This window comes from Ranitomeya variabilis, chromosome 1 (genome assembly GCF_051348905.1).
Source record: "Ranitomeya variabilis isolate aRanVar5 chromosome 1, aRanVar5.hap1, whole genome shotgun sequence".
Taxonomy (NCBI): domain Eukaryota; kingdom Metazoa; phylum Chordata; class Amphibia; order Anura; family Dendrobatidae; genus Ranitomeya; species Ranitomeya variabilis.
The window spans coordinates 101,643,040-101,663,905 of record NC_135232.1 but is presented as its reverse complement, the minus strand read 5'-3'; the positions used below and the strand labels follow the sequence as shown (position 1 = coordinate 101,663,905).

At 40.9% G+C, this 20,866-nt stretch overlaps 1 protein-coding gene across 9 annotated transcripts in view; it reads right to left on the bottom strand.

Moving 5' to 3' along the window:
* HOMER1 (homer scaffold protein 1) overlaps positions 1 to 20,866 on the bottom strand; it is a 136,243-nt gene that overhangs the window by 68,147 nt on the left and 47,230 nt on the right. Inside the window, exon 7 of one of the 9 annotated variants that reach the window (XM_077286930.1) lies at positions 19,418 to 20,266. The exons of the other annotated variants lie outside the window; for them this stretch is intronic. Within the exon in view, the coding sequence (XP_077143045.1) occupies positions 20,200 to 20,266 (67 nt within the window). The 3' untranslated portion in view covers positions 19,418 to 20,199. Of the gene's footprint in view, positions 1 to 19,417; positions 20,267 to 20,866 lie in introns of those variants that run through there. 9 annotated transcript variants of the gene reach the window in all.

Below are 20,866 nucleotides of genomic sequence, written 5' to 3'. Positions count from 1 at the left end.
ATGTCTGTGTTGAGCTGGGGATGTAAGGGTATTCATGGGGACGTACCTTTGGTTTCTATTTCGTCGTCCATTCCCTCTGAAGTCCCTGAGTTCCTCTCTGATTATCAAGACGTCTTTGACGAACCCAAGCTTGGGTCGTTACCTCCGCACCGTGAGTGCGATTGTGCCATAGATTTGATACCGGGTTGTAAATATCCAAAGGGTCGTTTGTTTAATTTGTCTGTGCCGGAACATGCTGCTATGCGGGAATATATAAAGGAGTCTTTGGAAAAGGGACATATTCGTCCATCTTCTTCTCCCTTGGGAGCTGGGTTTTTCTTTGTCTCAAAAAAAGACGGCTCTTTGAGACCATGTATTGATTATCGGCTTCTGAATAAGATCACTGTTAAGTATCAATACCCATTGCCATTGCTTACTGATTTGTTTGCTCGTATAGAGGGTGCTAAGTGGTTCTCTAAAATTGATCTTCGTGGGGCGTATAATTTGGTGCGGATCAGGCAGGGGGATGAGTGGAAGACCGCATTTAATACGCCCGAGGGCCACTTTGAGTATTTGGTCATGCCTTTTGGTCTTTCTAATGCCCCTTCAGTTTTTCAGTCTTTTATGCATGATATTTTCCGCGATTTTCTGGATAAATTTATGATAATATATCTGGATGATATTCTGATTTTTTCTGATGACTGGGACTCTCATGTCCAGCAGGTCAGGAGAGTTTTTCAGGTTCTGCGGTCTAATTCTTTATGTGTGAAGGGGTCTAAGTGCGTTTTTGGGGTCCAGAAAATTTCCTTTTTGGGGTATATTTTTTCTCCCTCTTCCATTGAGATGGATCCCGTCAAGGTGCAAGCTATTTGTGACTGGACTCAGCCCTCCTCTCTTAAGGGTCTTCAGAGATTTTTGGGCTTTGCCAACTTTTACCGCCGATTTATTGCTGGTTTTTCGGATGTCGTTAAACCACTGACTGATTTGACCAGACAAGGCGCTGATGTTGCTAATTGGTCCCCTCATGCTGTAGAGGCCTTTCAGGAGCTTAAGCGCCGTTTTGCCTCTGCCCCTGTGTTGCGTCAGCCTGATGTGAATCTGCCTTTTCAGGTTGAGGTTGACGCTTCGGAGATCGGAGCTGGGGCAGTGTTGTCGCAGAAAGGTTCCGACTGCTCCGTCATTAGGCCTTGTGCCTTCTTTTCTCGCAAATTTTCGCCCGCAGAGCGGAATTATGATGTTGGGAATCGGGAGCTTTTGGCCATGAAGTGGGCGTTTGAGGAGTGGCGCCATTGGCTCGAGGGGGCTAGGCATCAGGTGGTGGTATTGACTGACCACAAAAATTTGATTTATCTTGAGACTGCCAGACGCCTGAATCCTAGACAGGCGCGCTGGTCTTTATTTTTTTCTCGCTTTAATTTTGTGGTGTCATACCTACCGGGTTCTAAGAATGTTAAGGCAGATGCCCTTTCTAGGAGTTTTGACCCGGACTCTCCTGGTAATTCTGAACCCACAGGTATCCTTAGGGAGGGAGTAATTTTGTCGGCTGTTTCTCCTGATCTGCGGCGGTCCTTGCAAGAGTTTCAGGCGGATAGACCGGATCGTTGTCCGCCTGATAGACTGTTTGTTCCGGATGATTGGACCAGCAGAGTCATCTCTGAGGTACATTCTTCTGCATTGGCAGGTCATCCCGGAATTTTTGGTACCAGGGATTTGGTGGCAAGATCCTTCTGGTGGCCTTCTCTGTCACGAGATGTGCGAGTCTTTGTGCAGTCATGTGACGTTTGTGCTCGGGCCAAGTCTTGTAGTTCTCGGGCTAGCGGACTGCTGTTGCCCTTGCCTATTCCTAAGAGGCCTTGGACACACATCTCGATGGATTTTGTTTCGGATCTGCCTGTTTCCCAGAAGATGTCTGTCATCTGGGTGGTCTGTGACCGTTTCTCTAAAATGGTCCATTTGGTTCCTCTGCCCAAGTTGCCTTCTTCTTCTGAGTTGGTTCCTCTGTTTTTTCAGAATGTTGTCCGATTGCACGGTATTCCTGAGAATATTGTTTCTGACAGAGGTACCCAATTTGTGTCTAGATTTTGGCGGGCATTCTGTGCTAGGATGGGCATAGATTTGTCTTTTTCATCTGCTTTTCACCCTCAGACTAATGGCCAGACCGAGCGGACTAATCAGACCCTTGAGACATATCTGAGGTGTTTTGTCTCTGCTGACCAGGATGATTGGGTTGCTTTTTTGCCATTGGCAGAGTTCGCCCTCAATAATCGGGCCAGTTCTTCCACCTTGGTGTCCCCGTTTTTCTGTAATTCGGGGTTTCACCCTCGATTTTCCTCCGGTCAGGTGGAATCCTCGGATTGTCCTGGAGTGGATGCGGTGGTGGAGAGATTGCATCACATCTGGGGGCAGGTTATGGACAATTTGAAGTTGTCCCAGGAGAAGACTCAGCGTTTTGCCAACCGTCATCGTCGTGTTGGTTCTCGGCTTTGTGTTGGAGATTTAGTGTGGTTGTCTTCTCGTTTTGTCCCTATGAGGGTCTCTTCTCCTAAGTTTAAACCTCGGTTCATCGGCCCTTATAGAATATTGGAGATTCTTAATCCTGTTTCTTTCCGTTTGGACCTCCCTGCGTCCTTTTCCATTCATAACGTTTTTCATCGGTCGTTATTGCGCAGGTATGAGGTACCTGTTGTACCTTCAGTTGAGCCTCCTGCTCCGGTGTTGGTTGAGGGTGAGTTGGAGTACGTTGTGGAGAAAATTTTGGACTCTCGTGTTTCCAGACGGAAACTCCAGTATCTGGTCAACTGGAAGGGTTACGGCCAGGAGGATAATTCTTGGGTCAATGCATCTGATGTTCATGCTTCTGATCTTGTTCGTGCCTTCCATAGGGCTCATCCTGGTCGCCCTGGTGGATCTGGTGAGGGTTCGGTGCCCCCTCCTTGAGGGGGGGGTACTGTTGTGAATTTGGATTCTGGGCTCCCCCGGTAGCCGCTTGTGGAATTGGACTTGTCATCCTCTTTCCTGTTTCACCTGGTTCCATCAGTAGTGGGTGTCGCTATTTAAGCTCATTTCTCTGGTGGTTTCTTGCCGGTCAACAATGTTATCTGATGCCTCTCAGTGCTTGTTCCTGCTTCTAGACAACTACTAGTTAAGTTGGACTTTTGTCCATGTTTTGTTTTACCTATTTGTTCCAGTTCACAGCTGAAGTTTTGTTACTGTGTCTGGAAAGCTCTCGTTGATCAGGGATTGCTACTCTGGCGTTATGAGTTAATGCCAGAGTTTAAGGTAATCTCTGGATGGTGTTTTGTTAGTGTTTTTCTGCTGACCATGAAAGTATACTATCTGTCTTCTGCTATCTAGTAAGCGGACCTCAAATTTGCTAAGACTATTTTCCTGCTGCGTTTGTAGTTTCATCTGAACTCACCGTCATTATATGTGGGGGGCTACTGTCTTCTTTGGAATATTTCTCTAGAGGTGAGCCAGGTCTTATATTTCCCTCTGCTAGCTATTTAGGTCTTAGGCCAGAGCTGGGCATCTAGCGATAAATAGGAAATGCTACCTGGCTATTTCTAGTTGCGCGGCAGGCTTAGTTCATGGTCAGTATAGTTCCATCTTCCGAGAGCTTGTCCCTCTATAGGCTTGCTATGATCTCTGCCTGCAGAGATCATGACAAACTGGCCAGGAGTAATGGATCCTGCACACCTAAATACCTAGTAGAGCTGCAATCAGCAGAAACACCTGCCCTGGATTACAACCCCAAGACAACTGCACTACCACTAACAACCACCGGAGGGAGCCCAAGAGCAGAATTCACAACACAGCCCCCAGCAGTGAGTTTTGCCTGGTTGGTTATCAAATATACAAGGGAATATTTAGATTTTTATAGGGCATTCTGTGGGTGATGAATACTCCCATCAGCCTCTCCTGCACTCATTGTTATTAGGGGCAGCAGATGTAGGCTGATGGGAGTAATAGTCCCAACAGCTGGCACCTGCTGTTGCTGTTATCAGTTGAATACAACCCCTGGGAAAAATTATGGAATCACCGGCCTTGGAGGATGTTCATTCAGTTGTTTAATTTTGTAGAAAAAAAGCAGATCACAGACATGGAACAAAACTAAAGTCATTTCAAATGGCAAATTTCTGGCTTTAAGAAACACTAAAATAAATCAAGAGCAAAAAATGTGGTAGTCAGTAATTGTTACATTTTTTAACCGAGCATACGGGAAAAATTATGGAATCACTCAATTCTGAGGAAAACATTATGGAATCACCCTGTAAATTTTCATACCCAAAAATAACACCTGCATCAAATTAGATCTGCTCTTTAGTCTGCATCTAAAAAGGAGTGATCACACCTTGGAGAGCTGTTGCACCAAGTGGACTGACATGAATCATGGCTCCAACACGAGAGATGTCAATTGAAACAAAGGAGGGGATTATCAAACTCTTACAAGAGTGTAAATCATCAAGCAATGTTGCAAAAGATGTTGGTTGTTCACAGTCAGCTGTGTCTAAAATCTGGACCAAACACAAACAAAATGGGAATGTTGTTAAAGGAAAACATACCGGTAGATCAAGGAAGACATCAAAGCGTCAAGACCGGAAACGTAAAGCAATATGTCTCCAAAACAGGAAAGGCTCCTGTTGGACAAGGCTCCAACCTGCAAAGCTGATCTGGCAACAGCAATCAGAGAAAGTTGGAGCCATATTGATGAAGAGTACTGTTTGACACTCATTAAGTCCATGCCTCAGAGACTGCAAGCTGTTATAAAAGCCAAGAGGTGGTGCAACAAAATACTAGTGATGTTTTGGAGTGTTTTTTTGTTTGTTTGTTTTTCATGACTCCAAAATTTTTTCCTCAGAATTGAGTGATTCCATAATTTTTCCCCTAGGCTTGGTTAAAAAAAGGAACCATTACTGACTACCACATTTTTTGTTCTTGATTTCTTTAAGTGTTTCTTAAAGCCAGAAAGTTGCCATTTGAAATGACTTTAGTTTTGTACCATGTCAGTGATCTGCTTTTTTTCTACAAAATTAAACAACAGAATGAACATCCTCCAAGGCCGGTGATTCCATAATTTTTGCCAGGGGTTGTATAACTCTCACCATTCTCTCCTGATGATGGCCGGCAGAGCAGGGGAGAATGATGAGAGCCGTCTTCAGCGCCCGGGGTAGGGGAACAGCGCTAACTGTACCGCTACTTCTCAGGCGCCGGTAAGTATTACACACACAAACACATATCTCCAGTACCATTTTTTCCTGTACCGGAAATATCAGGACGTGTGTCCTGTATTTATAGTGTACTTTTTTTCTTACATGACAATAAACTACTGTGTTTGGCAGACACTACTTCCCAGAATGCAAACACCAGTAGAAAAAAATACTGAGAGATATCACAGGTGAAGACCGCAGAATTGTGAGCGCAGCTCAGGACTCTAAGGCCACATTCACACATTCAGTATTTGGTCAGTATTTTACCTCAGTATTTGTAAGCCAAAACCAGGAGTGGGTGATAAATACAGAAATGGTGATGTGTTTCTACTATACTTTTCCTCCAATTTTTACCTCAGTCTTTATAAGCCAAAACCAGGAGTGGGTGATAAATACAGAAGTGGTGACATGTTTCTATTATACTTTTCCTCTGATTGTTCCACTCCTGGTTTTGGCTTACAAATACTGAGGTAAAAAACTGACCAAATACTGAACGTGTGAACGTGGCCTTATACAGATTGCAACTCTGAATCAGTAATAAATAATAGATGAAAGGGAATGTGTCATCAGAAAATTACCTGTTACGTAAATCATGTTTTATGTTAAATGTAATTCTTACAATTTTTTTTTTTTCGTATAACTATCTATATGAAAAAATATACATCTTGCAAATGTTCACACTGATCTCTAGACCTAATATTATACTGCTGGGCAAATGGACACTAGCAGTAATAGGCTGACTCTGAAGTAGAATGACTAAGGGCTGTGTGTCATGATCTCTGCAGACAGAGATCATAGCAAGCCTATAGAGGGACAAGCTCTCGGAAGATGGAACTATACTGACCATGAACTAAGCCTGCCGCGCAACTAGAAATAGCCAGGTAGCATTTCCTATTTATAGCTAGATGCCCAGCTCTGGCCTAAGACCTAAATAGCTAGCAGAGGGAAATATAAGACCTGGCTCACCTCTAGAGAAATATTCCAAAGAAGACAGTAGCCCCCCACATATAATGACGGTGAGTTCAGATGAAACAACAAACGCAGCAGGAAAATAGTCTTAGCAAATTTGAGGTCCGCTTACTAGATAGCAGAAGACAGATAGTATACTTTCATGGTCAGCAGAAAAACACTAACAAAACACCATCCAGAGATTACCTTAAACTCTGGCATTAACTCATAACGCCAGAGTAGCAATCCCTGATCAACGAGAGCTTTCCAGACACAGTAACAAAACTTCAGCTGTGAACTGGAACAAATAGGCAAAACAAAACATGGACAAAAGTCCAACTTATCTAGAAGTTGTCTAGAAGCAGGAACAAGCACTGAGAGGCATCAGATAACATTGTTGACCGGCAAGAAACCACCAGAGAAATGAGCTTAAATAGCGACACCCACTACTGATGGAACCAGGTGAAACAGGAAAGAGGATGACAAGTCCAATTCCACAAGCGGCCACCGGGGGAGCCCAGAATCCAAATTCACAACAGCTGTGTCTGGAATGTGACTGCTTTTGGAAGGATTTTTTTTGTATTTTAATATTTTTTAAATAAAATGTGTATTTTTAGGATTCCTTTAGCTGGATCTTTTGTTTCCTCATGGAACTTGCAGTACAACGAGTTTTCCATTGCAATTATCCTTATCACTCCGGTGAGCCGACCTTCCTTCTTATCCTTGTCTTAGTATGCTCTAATCTGGGCAAAGGTCATTGTACAAGGAAGGAGAGGAGGTGACCTGTGACATACACTTTTGTCAATGGTGGATCCTGAGCTATTTACTGTACACAGATCTGTTAACTTTCATTATAATCATGTATGCGATGATAACGAGACTGCTGAAAGAGCAGGAAGTATGAGCCTTGTACAAAGCCTAGTTTCCAGTATGAAAATTGCAAATTTTAATTTTTTAATTTTGTGATCTTAAAAATTAAAAAAAAAACTATTTAAAAAAATAGACTTAACAGAAACTGATTTAAACATTGGGACATTTTCTGATGACAAATTCCCTTTATATATATATATATATATATATATATATATATATATATAGTATTATTTTATGTGTTTTATGTTGATTTACTCTGTAAACCAGTGGTGTACAGGCTAAATCGAGACGTAATGTGCACTGCAGACACTGTTGCTTCTTATGTTTAGCACCTATGTTGCGATCCGGGTCACTGCATCTAAAATGATTATAGATAACGAAGAAATATATTGACGTGGCACATTGTCTAAGAGGATATGTTCTAATCCCTGAGCAGATGACGGATCACCCCAGATCTTCACATGGAACTCCATCTTGTTACAGGATTACATTGTTATTTGTGTAATGCAGACTAACCCTGGTCTTTACACCGCGTTATTACTTAACTCTTTGTGGTCTCACTGATTTATTCAAGACTCACAAGCTAGAAACCATTTCCGGAATACGATGCTTCAAATATATTCTGATGTATTCTTTATGGAAACCAACACGAGAAAAAGAGACAGAGGCTGTGGGAATATTTTATTTAGAAGTAAAGAAAAGCTTTTTCCTTTTTTCGTGTATTACTAATTTGCTAAAATTGTACATTTTCTCATTTCAATCCTTGAAGAAAAACACGTTTCAGATTGGCTTGTATTGTATTACATACTGATGGAAGTCAATAGAACGGTATAAAAAAAGGGGCACAGATAAGAAGTGGGTCTGGAGGTGTTCGTGCTCCATGCCGGGTACCAGCGAGGATACCATGTCATTGCCTTAGATGTAGGCAGAGGTGCTGCTATCATGAAGCAAGTTGAATACTTTGCCTCAGGCGGCGGAGCATCATTAAAGACAGGGGGGCGGCAGAGCGGCAGTCAGAATACCTGGTGCTGACTCTCCCTGTAATCCCTGCCCTGACACTTGCTGACAGTGCAGTGTCACAATAATCTAAAGTGCGGCGTGCCCGGCAGGTGACTGTTACTTACCCGGGCAGCGGTGCAGAGGCGGTGCCCAGTCTCCTGACCTGCTGGGACACACACATTGCTGGGAGTCGGACTAGTCGCAGAGCAGTAACCGGCAGTAAGTAACTGTAAAAAACATCACCCGCCCCCACATGCTGCTGCTGCACTGCTCTGTCATGGTTCACAGCTTCCCTCCATCAGGCTGTCAGAAGTAGATAAGCTATGTTAACCAGCTGGAGTTTTCAGATCTGAAAGCAGTAAGGAAGTGGGATATAGCAGAGTTGGTGTGTGTTACCCTATGTGGATGAGCTGAGGTTGTCAGATATGGTCCTGCTAAGACTTATTTCTACTGATTTCACTACGTGACGGGGGGCGCCGTTTTGCAGTTCGCCTCAGGCAGCAGAGAGGCTAGGTTCACCCCTGGATGTAGGACTAGTCTAGAAACTGAATCTTATAGTGTCCTATAGTGACAGAAAGCCAAACTATAGACTTTCCAGCTTCCGGCAAGGCAAAGCTACGTCGGTGTTGGCATCCTTAGAATCTGTTCACATTAGCACCGTGGCTTCAGTTAACATGGAACCATGAAAAAGGATCACTGCAAACCCTGTTGGATCTCAATGAATCAAAGAGGTTTTCCCATATGAGTAAGTGATGACATATGGTATGGATTAGATACAACATAGTGATGACTGGAGGTCTGGAGGTCTGCCCAATAGAACCACCACGATCATGAGAACAAAAGGTCTGCACCTCTGGGACTCCTTCAATCTCAGGAACAGTAGTGGTCCAAGATGATCCTAGCAATTGTATCCCCATTTATTACATACACCAAAATATTATACACCTCTATATCTGTGGCCATAAAGCAAAGAATCATAGAAGCTCCAAAAAAAGAACTTTACAAAAAGCCAAAGTATACATTCAAAAAATATACATTTTATTGAATACATTTTAAAATCAAAGGTAAAAACTGAAAACACCACTGGTACAGAAAACATGTGTAATTACCTCAAGAGTTGTTACCGGGGACCCACCACACCCGGCGTGCGTTTCGCACTGAAACGCTTCATCCAGGGTTTTTTCTGAATATAGTAATTGGTTGTCCTGACTATATGGGATAGGATTACATTAAATATTTATATTATTATCTGTACAAATGAGGGCCATACCAATTCTAGGTATGAGGAGCATATATTAATGTTAAACCACATCCGGGTGTATTCACCTATTGTCTGTACTAGTACTTTTCATTTTTTACAATTTAATTAATACAATTTATATATTTTTAATGTATACTTTGGCCTTGTGTAAAGGATTGGATGGAGTCAATTGGGGCTTCATCAGTTAACTGGAGTCAGTTTTAATGGAGTCAGTTAGGATTTCATCAGATTTCTTGTATTTTCAAGCCATAACCAGAGCAGCAGACGGCATTAATCAAAAATACCACAAAGCTGTAGAGGCCAAGACAGACCCCATTAATGCAAATGTAAAGAGATCTTTACAACGCAGCATACATGACATTATGAGGATGTATAAATGTAATGCAAACTCATACTATTTGTCTATCAGGCTAGAAAATGCTGAATTAGCAAAAAAGACTTGGGGAACAACCATTTTTTTAATTTTTTTTTTTCACAAATCAATAGTACAATTGAAAATAAGATTTATAATATCTTATTACTGAAAAAATTCTCTTTACTCCCCTGGATTGACCACGCACTCTTAGCTTGCTGTCACCCATGGCAGATTTTGAGTTCACTGAGAAGTGAGATGAAAATTGCTGCCCATAAAAGTCTATGGAGGGGGGAAGGCAGCGGAGGTGGGAGGAGCTGGAACAAAACAGAGACAGGTTCACCTAAAACAACTGCCTGCTTGACGGCTGGAGAGGTGTCCATATAATAAAATAACTATTACCTATTCAATACTCTGACGCACCAGTGCCAAAGCTCAGGTGGCCCCTGCTGGTCCTGCAGTGGATCACATCCATCGTTCATGGCATGGATGGCATGATGCTATTGTAGTAGGACTCGCCGGGACTACTGGTGTGATGGCGGTGGAGCGGTGGGGACAGAATAAGTCCTAAGCTTTTTAACACATCTACGACTATTTCTTTCTTAAATCCCGGAAGACCCCTTTAAGGTAGCACTTACACGCTGAGTATCTCTGTGCTCCAATTACTGTTGATATTGACTTTTAGTCTCTTATTGATTAAGCCTGTGTCCCCTGTGCCAGTAATGGCTTAAGTGTCTGAAATCATCAATTTCTCTACCGTGCCATCTGTTCAGTCCTCTACGTAGAAGCCAACACATGTAACAGCGCTCAAGGACTCTACACAATCCTCTAAGTCATGAAATGGTTGGTACCATTTATACAAAAGACATTTTATTATTATAGCGTGCTCTGTCCAAATATTGGTTCCCCTATTGGACTATGAATTACACACAATTTTATTTTAACCTTCTACATTTTGACATTTTCTTTGTTTCTTCCGTTTTTAAGAACCGAAAAATAGAATTCATGTTCAAAAGGATCCTAATTGATGCAAACGGAAGCAGAGGGTCCATATCGATTATTATGGGGTCCGTCTGGATTCAGTTATGCCTCCGTATTTAGAATAAAAGATAAAGAGCAGCATGCAGAACATTTTCTTACGTTCCAAAAACTGACAAATAAAGAAATCCAGATGGATCCCATAAATATCAATGTGATTCCTCTGCTTTTCTTAACAACTGTTAAAGAGCAACTGTCTTTTTAATTTTTATTTCATTTATTTCATAAACCAGTAGTACAAATGAAAATCAGCAACTTTGCTCAGTTTTCCGCCAGGAGGGCTCATTCATTCTCAAAATTCTCAATTCATAGGTAAAATCTTCACTCAATGATCACAAACTTATATATTATTGAGATAGGAGATGATAGTTGGTGCTCATAAAGCTCTATGGAGAGGAGAAGGGGACAAGGAGGGAACTAGAAACAGTTATTCTCTCCTCCCTTCCTCCTTTGTGTACACAGAAGACAGTTTTTTTACATTACTGATACAGGAGATGTCAATTACTACTGATAAGATTCTATGTAGACAAGAGGGAACGGGATGAGGAAAGAACTGTACTTCTAGCTCCTCCCCTCTCCTTCTAGCTCCTCCCCTCTACTTCTAGTTGCTCTCCTCTACTTCTAGCTCTTCCCCTCTACTTCTAGCTTCTCTCCTCTACTTCTAGCTCTTCCCCTCTACTTCTATCCCCCCCCCCTCTACTTCTATACCCTCCCCCCTACTTCTAGCCCCTCCTCTCTACTTCTAGCTCCTCCCCTCTACTTCTAGTTCCTCCCCTCTACTTTCAGCTCCTCCCCTCTACTTCTATACTCTCCCCTCTACTTCTATCCCCTCCACCCTACTTCTAGCCCCCACCCCCACTTCTAGTACATCCCCTCTACTTTTAGCTCATCCCCTCTATTTCAAGTTCCTCCCCTCTACTTCTAGCTCTTCCCCTCTACTTCTAGCTCCTCCGCTCCACTTCTAGCTCTTCCCCTCTACTTCTAGCTCCTCTCCTCTCCATAGACCTTTATGAGCACCAAATGCCATCTATTATCTCAGTAATGGGAATGTCTGTGTTCACTGAATACAGATTTCATCCATGAATTGAGAATTTTGATAACGAATGACCAATTCTGGCAGAGAAAGAAGCAGATTTCTCGGATAAGATATATTACAAAGTTGCTTATTTTCATGTCTACTATTGATTTATAAACTTAAAATTAATATAGTTACTCTTTAAGCCACGGAGCTGTTGTTTTTTTACATTAATCCTATTATCTAATTGAAAGGGTGAATGTAGCTTTATACATTATATCTGCAATAATGAATGAATAGTGAATGGATGATAATCAGCACATATATTCGAGGGTGAGAATTGCTGCCTGCCTTGTAAAACTGGTGCCCTGACAACAGATTACAGGCATCAGGTGTAACAATGGATGCAGAATAAGTGTTTTTTTTATAGTCCCTTTTGCCTATAACTTCTCTCTGAGAAAGAAAACACTGCATGGATACTGTATATTGTGCATAACGAGTCACTTTAATAGTCTATATAGCACAACACTGGAAGAAAACAGTCTCTAACATCAGCAGCAGGACATGCAATCAGCTGCATATTAGAGAAGAAAACAGTCTGAATCGTATTTTTGTAGAGGATGGATGTGAAGACGCAACACATTTTATGTTCTTTTTTTGCTACATTTTGTCTCCCCTAAGACTATTTCTCAGTACAAACATAACGTACTTTAACCACATTTTATCTCTTGTCTTGACAGGTAATTCCTTAGAGCTTGTATGACTTCTTGTATAGTCTTCTTAGCTCCCTGATGCTCCATGAGAGGGAGGGGCTTAATATAAGCCAGTGTAGAATGCAGAGGCAGTCTACTGTATAGCAGACGAAACTTCCTGTGACCACTTCAGTAAATGCAACCACACATGACCAAATAGTAATCATTCAGACTGGAAGACAACTTGTTCCTAGGCAATCAAACTAAACCAAACCTTCAGAATACACAAAAGAGGGACCGTAAGATGAGCTATAGTGATAGACTCTGAAAAGTCAGATAATAATGACAATATGTCAGGAAATGCGGCAACGCATCCAGTGTTCGTGTTAGAAATAGAAACACATCAGAAATATATGAAGCTTTTCTCCACACAGGTTCCATAACCTCACATAGTATGCTGTGAAAATATCAGGTTGTTGTAATTCTTTTTGCTTTTTTTGTGTATATTCTAAGAAAAATCCACAGGTCCCGAAATTCTAGAAATATTCTAGAAATCAATGGCCCAAATAGTTTAGAAGAAAATCTGTGTCTCAGTGTATTATAGAGTATACTGTAGCTGAGTATAAACACACATAGAAAGTGCACAGTCAGTTTACCATAAGGACATGGAAGCATATGGAGGGTCTTGGCAAGCGCTCACACTCACGGAATGCTTTTGCTGCTCAGAATGTAAGTGAATGTATCTAACTTTTACGTAGAGATTTACATGTTCTTTCTCTATTTCTTCTCTCTCTTCCTTTCAATTCTTTTTTTTCTTCTTTTCTTTTTTCAAAATCTATCTACGGTATCTATTATCTATCAATCATCTATCTATCTACCATCTATTATCTATCAATCATTGTTCTATTATCTATCTATTATCTATCATCTATCTATTATCTATCTATCTATTTATATATCTCTCTATTAGCTATCTATCTATCTATCTATTAGCTATCCATCATCTATCTATCATCTATCTATTATCTATCATCTATCTATCTATCTATTATCTATCTCTCTATCATCTATCTATTTATCTATTAGCTATCTATCTATCTAACTATCTATCTAGCTACTGTATCTATCTATTATCTATCTATCTATCTATCTATTTATTATCTATATATTATTCTATCTATCTATCTAGCATCTATTATCTATCTATTATCTATCTATCTATGTATTATCTATCTATCTATCTATCTATCTATGTATTATCTATCTATCTATCTATATATCTATCTATCATCCCTTGATTTTGTTTTTGTTATGTAGAGCTTTACATTTTCTCTTTCACTCTCTCTTTCCTTCTTTTTTTCTCTTTTTCTTATAATACATCACTGCTAGATAAGCAGCATTCACATGTGTAAAACCACTGCCACAATATATGGCTATGCATTAGATAAGTTACATTTTCCACATAAGAATAATTATACTTGTGGGAATGAGAATTCAGGATTACTACTAAATCCCCTTTGGTGTCCATTGTGGCTGCAGTGCTTGTCGGTGGGTTGGGTCGGTGGGTTGGGTTGGCCAAGATCCTTGGGGGCTTAGCCTGGCAGCATGAATGATGTAGAGCAGTTGGGTTGCTCCCCCTGCTGGTACAGTGCTGCACAGCTCTTTGATGGAGAACCACTAAGAGGTTCATCATGACGTGGCAGTGGGCTGATACATTCTGATCAAAATGTACGAACCTTGTGTTCAGTTTTGAAAATTCTGTTTAAGTGCTGTAAATGTATTTATAATATTTGGATGTGCAGTCAATGTCTTTTTGTTGTTGTTATGTTATATCGTATTGCAATATGCCTAATACAAGACGATTATGAATAAAACTAGACCCACTGACGCTCAAATGCAGGCTGCCATGACACAGCATAATATAAACCAACCAAATAGAGGGGCTCACAGTTTCAACTACAAAGCAATGGTCCGACATAAACTGACCGGTGCTGAGGCACGCATTTCAAGACCCATGGAAACATGGGGGTCAACACACTGGTGGGCGTCGCAGATGAGAGCATCACTTGCTGCCGCCATTTTGCTGGAGTTAATTATTGTTTTGTGAAGACCACTTGATAAACTGCACAAGTGCAGTATTTAAAATAATAGGCAGCTTACTGAAGGATCAGGGACGTGTCATTTAAGTCCACAAGGATTAAGCGGAGGCCGGAGCACCAAATACAGATCCGCCCACAGTCTCGCCCCAAAGCACGAGAATCTCATTAGCTGAAAACTGCAAACAAAGTTTAAACAACAACCACAAGATGAATTTCTTCAACCCAGATATCATTTTAATCAGTGTAACGGCGGCAACCTGACAGTTAACTCAGCAAAATTCTGTTGACAGGTTTGCTTCAAATGTTTTAGATCACCAAACAAATATAAATATTAGAAAGATAACAAAAGTAAACACAAAATGCAGTTTTTAAATGAAGGTTTATATTATTAAGGGAAAAAGAAATCAAAACCTACAGTACCCTATGTGAAAAAATGATTGCCCCCCCCAAAAAAAACAAACCATAAATTAACTATGGTTTATCACATGTTTGGGAAACGGAGTTCAAATTCCTTAGCCACACCCAGGCCTGATTACTGCCACACATGTTCTCAATCAAGAAATCACTTAAACAGGACCTGCCTGACAAAGTACAGTGGGTACGGAAAGTATTCAGACCCCTTTAAAAAATTTTACTCTTTGTTTCATTGCAGCCATCTGGTAAATTCAAAAAAGTTCATTTTTTTCTCATTAATGTTCACTCTCCACCCCATCTTGACTGAAAAAAACAGAAATGTAGAAATTTTTGCAAATTTATTTAAAAAAGCAAACAGAAATATCACATTGTCATAAGTATTCAGACCCTTTGCTCAGTATTGAGTAGAAGCCCCCTTTTGAGCTAGTACACAGGTTTTTCACACCTGGATTTGGGGATCTTCTGCCATTTTGCCTTGCAGATCCCCTCCAGTTCCGTCAGGTTGGATGGTGAACGTTGGTGGACAGCCATTTTCAGGTCTCTCCAGAGATGCTCAATTGGGTTTAGGTCAGGGCTCTGGCTGGGCCAGTCAAGAATGGTCACAGAGTTGATCTGAAGCCATTGCTTTGTTATTTTAGCTGTGTGCTTAGGGTCATTGTCTTGTTGGAAGGTGAACCTTTGGCCAAGTCTGAGGTCCAGAGCACTCTGAAAGAGGTTTTCATCCAGGATATCTCTGTACTTGGCCGCATTCATGTTTCCTTCAATGACAACCAGTTGTCCTGTCCTTGCAGCTGAAAAACACCCCCATAGCATGATGCTGCCACCACGTTTCACTGTTGGGATTGTATTGGGCAGGTGATGAGCAGTGCCTGGTTTTCTCCACACATACCGCTTAGAATAATCACCAAAAAGGTCGATCTTCGTCTCATCAGACCAGACAATCTTATTTCTTATAATCTGGGAGTCCTTCGTGTGTTTTTTAGCAAACTCTATGCGGGCTTTCATATGTCTTGCACTGAGGAGCGGCTTCCGTCAGGCCACTCTGCCATAAAGGTCTGACTGGTGGAGGGCTACAGTGATAGTTGATTTTGTGGAACTTTCTCCCATCTCCCTACTGCATCTCTGGAGCTCAGCCACAGTGATCTTGGGGTTCTTCTTTACCTCTATCACCAAGGCTCTTCTCCCATGATTGCTCAATTTGGCTGGACTGGTGGTCCCAAACTTCTTCCATTTAAGGATTATGGAGGCCACTGTGCTGTTAGGAACCTTGAGTGCTGCAGAAATTCTGTTGTAACCTTGGCCAGATCGGTGCTTTGCCACAATTCTGTCTCTGAGCTCCTTGGCCAGTTCCTTTGACCTCATGATTCTCATTTGGTCTGACATGCACTGTGAGCTGTGAGGTCTTATATAGACAGGTGTGTGCCTCCAAATCAAGTCTTATCAGTTTAATTAAACACAGCTGGACTCCAATGAAGGAGTAGAACCATCTTAAGGAGGATCACAAGGAAATAGACAGCATGTGACTTAAATATGAGTGTCTGAGCAAAGGGTCTGAGTACAAATGACCATGTGATATTTCAGTTCTTCTTTTTTAATAAATTTGCAAAAATTTCTACATTTCTGTTTTTTTCAGTCAAGATGGGGTGCAGAGCAGAGTGTACATTAATGAGAAAAAATGAATTTTTTTGAATTTACCAAATGGCTGCAATGAAACAAAAGTGAAAAATGTAAAGGGTTCTGAATACTTTCCGTACCCACTGTAAACTAGAGCAAAAGTTTCTCAAACCTAGACATCATGACGCGATCTAAAGAAATTCTGGAACAAATGAGAAACAAAGTCATTGAGATCTATTAGTCTGGAAAAGGTTATAAAGCCATTTCTCAAGATTTGGGACTCCAGCGAACCACTGTGAGAGCCATTATCTACAATTGGCGAAAACATTGAACAGTGGTGAACCTTCCCAGGAGTGGCCAGCTTACTAAAATTACCCAAAGAGCGCAGAGATGAATCATCCAAGGGGTCACAAAACATCTCACAACAACATCCAAAGAACTGCAGGCCTCACTTGACTCAGTTAAGGACAGTGTTCATGACTCCATCATAAGAAAGAGACTGGACAAAAATGGCCTGCATGGCACAGTTTCAAGATGAAAACCACTGCTGAGCAATAAGAACATAAAGGCTCATCTCAGTTTTGCAAGAAAACATCTTGATGATCCCCAAGACTTTTGGGAGAATACTCTGTGGACTGACAAGACAAAAGTTGAACTATTTCGAAGTTGTATGTCACATTATATCTGACATAGAAGTAACACAGCATTTAAGGAAAGGAACATCATAACAACAGTAAAATATGGTGGTGGTAGTAGTGTGATGGTCTGGGGCTGTTTTGCTGCTTCAGGACATGGAAGACTTACTGTGGTAAATGGAACCACGAATTCTGCTGTCTACCAAAAAGTCCTGAAGGAGAATGTCTGTTTGTGACCTCAAGGTGAATTAAACTTGGGTTATACAGCAGGACAATGATCCAAAACACACGGGCAAGTCCACCTCTGAATGGATTAATAAAAACAAAATTAAGAATTTGGAGTGGCCTAGTCAAAGTCCTGATCTTAATCTGATTGACAACAATTCTGCAAAGATTAATGGGCCAAAATTCCTCCAGAGAGTTGTAAAAGACTCATTGCAAGTTATTGCAAACGCTTGATTGCAGTTGTTGCTGCTAAGGGTGATCCAACCAGTTTTTAGGTTTAGGGGGCAATCAGTTTTCCACACAGGGCCCTGTAGGTCTGGATTTCTTTTTCCTTAATAATAAATACCTTAATTTAAAAAACGCATTTTGTGTTTACTTGTGTTATCTTTGTATGATATTTAAATTTGTTTGGTGATCTGAAACAATTAAGTGTGACATGCAAAACATGCAAAAGAATAGGAAATCAGGAAAGGGGCAAACACTTTTTCATACAACTGTATATATGGAGGATAAAGATTACATTTTTACAAAAATACTAGAAAAAAGTCCTGCAATGTCATGCTACAAAGAAAATATAAAATTTGGGTTGGTATATCCTAAAACAGGAAGAGGTACCAGATCATGTGAAACAAACAACAAAACCTTGCAATATCTAATATTCTAACCACTGAGGTGATTAGAAATGAAAAATAATTAAACAGGACATCAAAGTCAAAGAAGCAAATATTAGATTAAAATCATATATTGCATGCTAGCGATTTACACTGTAGAGTAGATGGGTGTCCAAAAACTGTGCATAAAGTACAAAGGGGAAAGACTTGAAATGATAATCGTATCCGACGGTAAATACTGGAATGAAAAATCCATTTTAAATGGAATCTGTCACCAGGTTATTGCTATCTAACCTAAAAATAGAGGGACAGAGACCCTGATTCCAATGATGTATCACGTACTGGGTTGCGTGGTGTAGTTTTTATAAAATTACTTTTATCAACAGGAGATTATCACTAGATGACTACTTGGCCTGCTACCAGGTAGTCAAACCACGCCCCCATCACTGATTGGCAGCTTTCTGCCTATGCACAGTGTACCCAGAAAGCTGCCAATCAGTGGTGTGGGCGGGGTTATACAGATCTCAGCATTCAGACTGATAGATCTGCAGCAAATAAAAGTTTTTAATCTAAACTGAAGCAACAAGTAGAGTAAGTGACACCTCACTGCAATGTGGGTCTCTGCCCCTACATCATGCTGCTCCTTGATTGTGTAGCAAAAATCTGGTGACAGATACCCTTTAATCCGTTTCCACTTTACACGAGGAAGAGATTGCACCTTTAGTGAGCAGCGTAAGTATAGGGCATTGAAGTGCAAACACTACTTATCACAAATCATATTTCTTACACCTTAACGTTCATGCATTGTCTAGTTCTCACCTTCCAGTAATTTTAGTTGATATTTTGCATTGAACACTTGTGTTATTTATCAGATATTTGCTGTTGTTGTTTGTTTTTTTACAATGTTTAAATTTCTTCCCTAATTATCTCATCCTAGTAATTGATATGTGGGTAGCAAACCAATCCTTGCCCACTTCCTAACCATGCCACCCATTTGTTTACAAGCTCCCTTATGTGACAGACCACTTCTGGCCAGGATCTTCTGGTGACAGCTGCTTTTTCACATTTGTATGTTCTGTAGGACATCTCTCCAGGACAGTCCTGCACCATCTTTCCTATGTACAAGAACACTTCATCCACAGCCCTTTTTCCAAGAAGACACATTTTCCAATTCATTCCCATGTTGTCCTAATACACTAGACCACGTCTTCTAACTACAGTCCTAATATTTCAGACCACGTCTTCTAACTACAGTCCTAATATTCCAGACCACGTCTTCTAACTATAGTCCTAATATTCCAGACCACGTCTTCTAACTACAGTCCTAATATTCCAGACAACGTCTTCTAACTACAGTCCTGATATACCAGACCAAGTCTTCTAACTGCAGTCATAATATACTAGACCACGTCTTCTTACTGTAGTCCTAATGTGCTAGACCACGTCTCCTACTGCAGGCCTAATCTGCCAGACCAAGTCTTCTAACTACAGTCCTAATCTGCCAGACTAGGTCTTCCAACTACAGTCCTAATATTCCAGACCACGTCTTCTAACTGCAGTCCTAATCTGCCAGACCACATCTTCTAACTATAGTCCTAATATTCCAGACTTCATCTTCTAACTATAGTCCTAATCTGCCAGACCACATCTTCTAACTATAGTCCTAATGTGAAAGACCATATCTAAAATCCCCTCTGAGCAAAAATCAGACAATAGTTTTTTACCGATCCAATGGTGCTGAACATCTCCCCAAAGCTTTACTTACCAGAATATCTCATTTCAGACATGCCTACTATTCTCCTAATTGTTGCACATGAAATGTGTGTTGGTTGCAACAAGTTGAATACCACAAACCATGCATGCTGCAGAGGAACTAACACTGCCAGCCACTGTAATGGTTTATGCTATTTGCCTAGTATTTATTATGCTTAATTCTGCAGTATTTTACAGACATCATTATCGCTGTCTCCGTTGAGGGTCACAATCTAAATTCCCTATCAGTATGTCTCTGGTGTGCGGGAGGAAACTGACACAAACACGGGGAGAACATACAAACTCCTTGCAGATGTTGTCCGTGGAGGGATTTGAACCCAGGACCCCAATGCTGCAAGGCTGCAGTGCTACCCACTGAGCCACTGTCCAAGTAGTGTCACTCTGGCAAGTAAGCATGTGGGAAAACATAAAGTTCCACTGGACTGGTCAAAAGCTGATTTTTATTCCTTACCTTATTTTGTATTTTAAAAATACTTTGGTAAAATGCAAAAGAAACTTTCAGAAAATTTACAAGAAGATGAGAACTTGTTCCTGAAAGTCAGACAAACAAGGAGTCTTTGAAGATCCATAAAAATGTACATAATATTAAGACACAAATATTAATACTAAAATTCAAGGCACACGAACATGTCTGATGCAGGTCATTGGACATCACATCAGACACAATACTGAAGAACAGGGAACGGCACTCACATTTCTACAGGATTTGTCAGCTTAAAAGGATTTCTCAGACTCCAGAAAACAAATCTCACAAAATAAAGAAATAACCATCACATACCCATTGATTCTCCTGTTGTCCCAGCTCTACTGATACAATGTTCCCTACTGGTTCTTAAATCAGGACAACCGGTCAGTCATTCACGTGAACACTGCACCCAATTATTGATCTCAATTGTTAAGCACCATATATACGAGAGTCACTGCTGGGTGAGTGATTGGCAGCAGTGGTCACATGAATGCACTGTACATGATCACTGCAGGACAACTGAAGATCTTGCCAGTGACACGGGAATCAACAATGAGAATGTTCTAACATTTCCTACTGTTGACAAGTTACTTAAAAATCCGGAAAGTCTCCTTTAAAGAGAATCTGTTACCAGGTGTTCCCACCTAATCTGAGATCAGTATAAT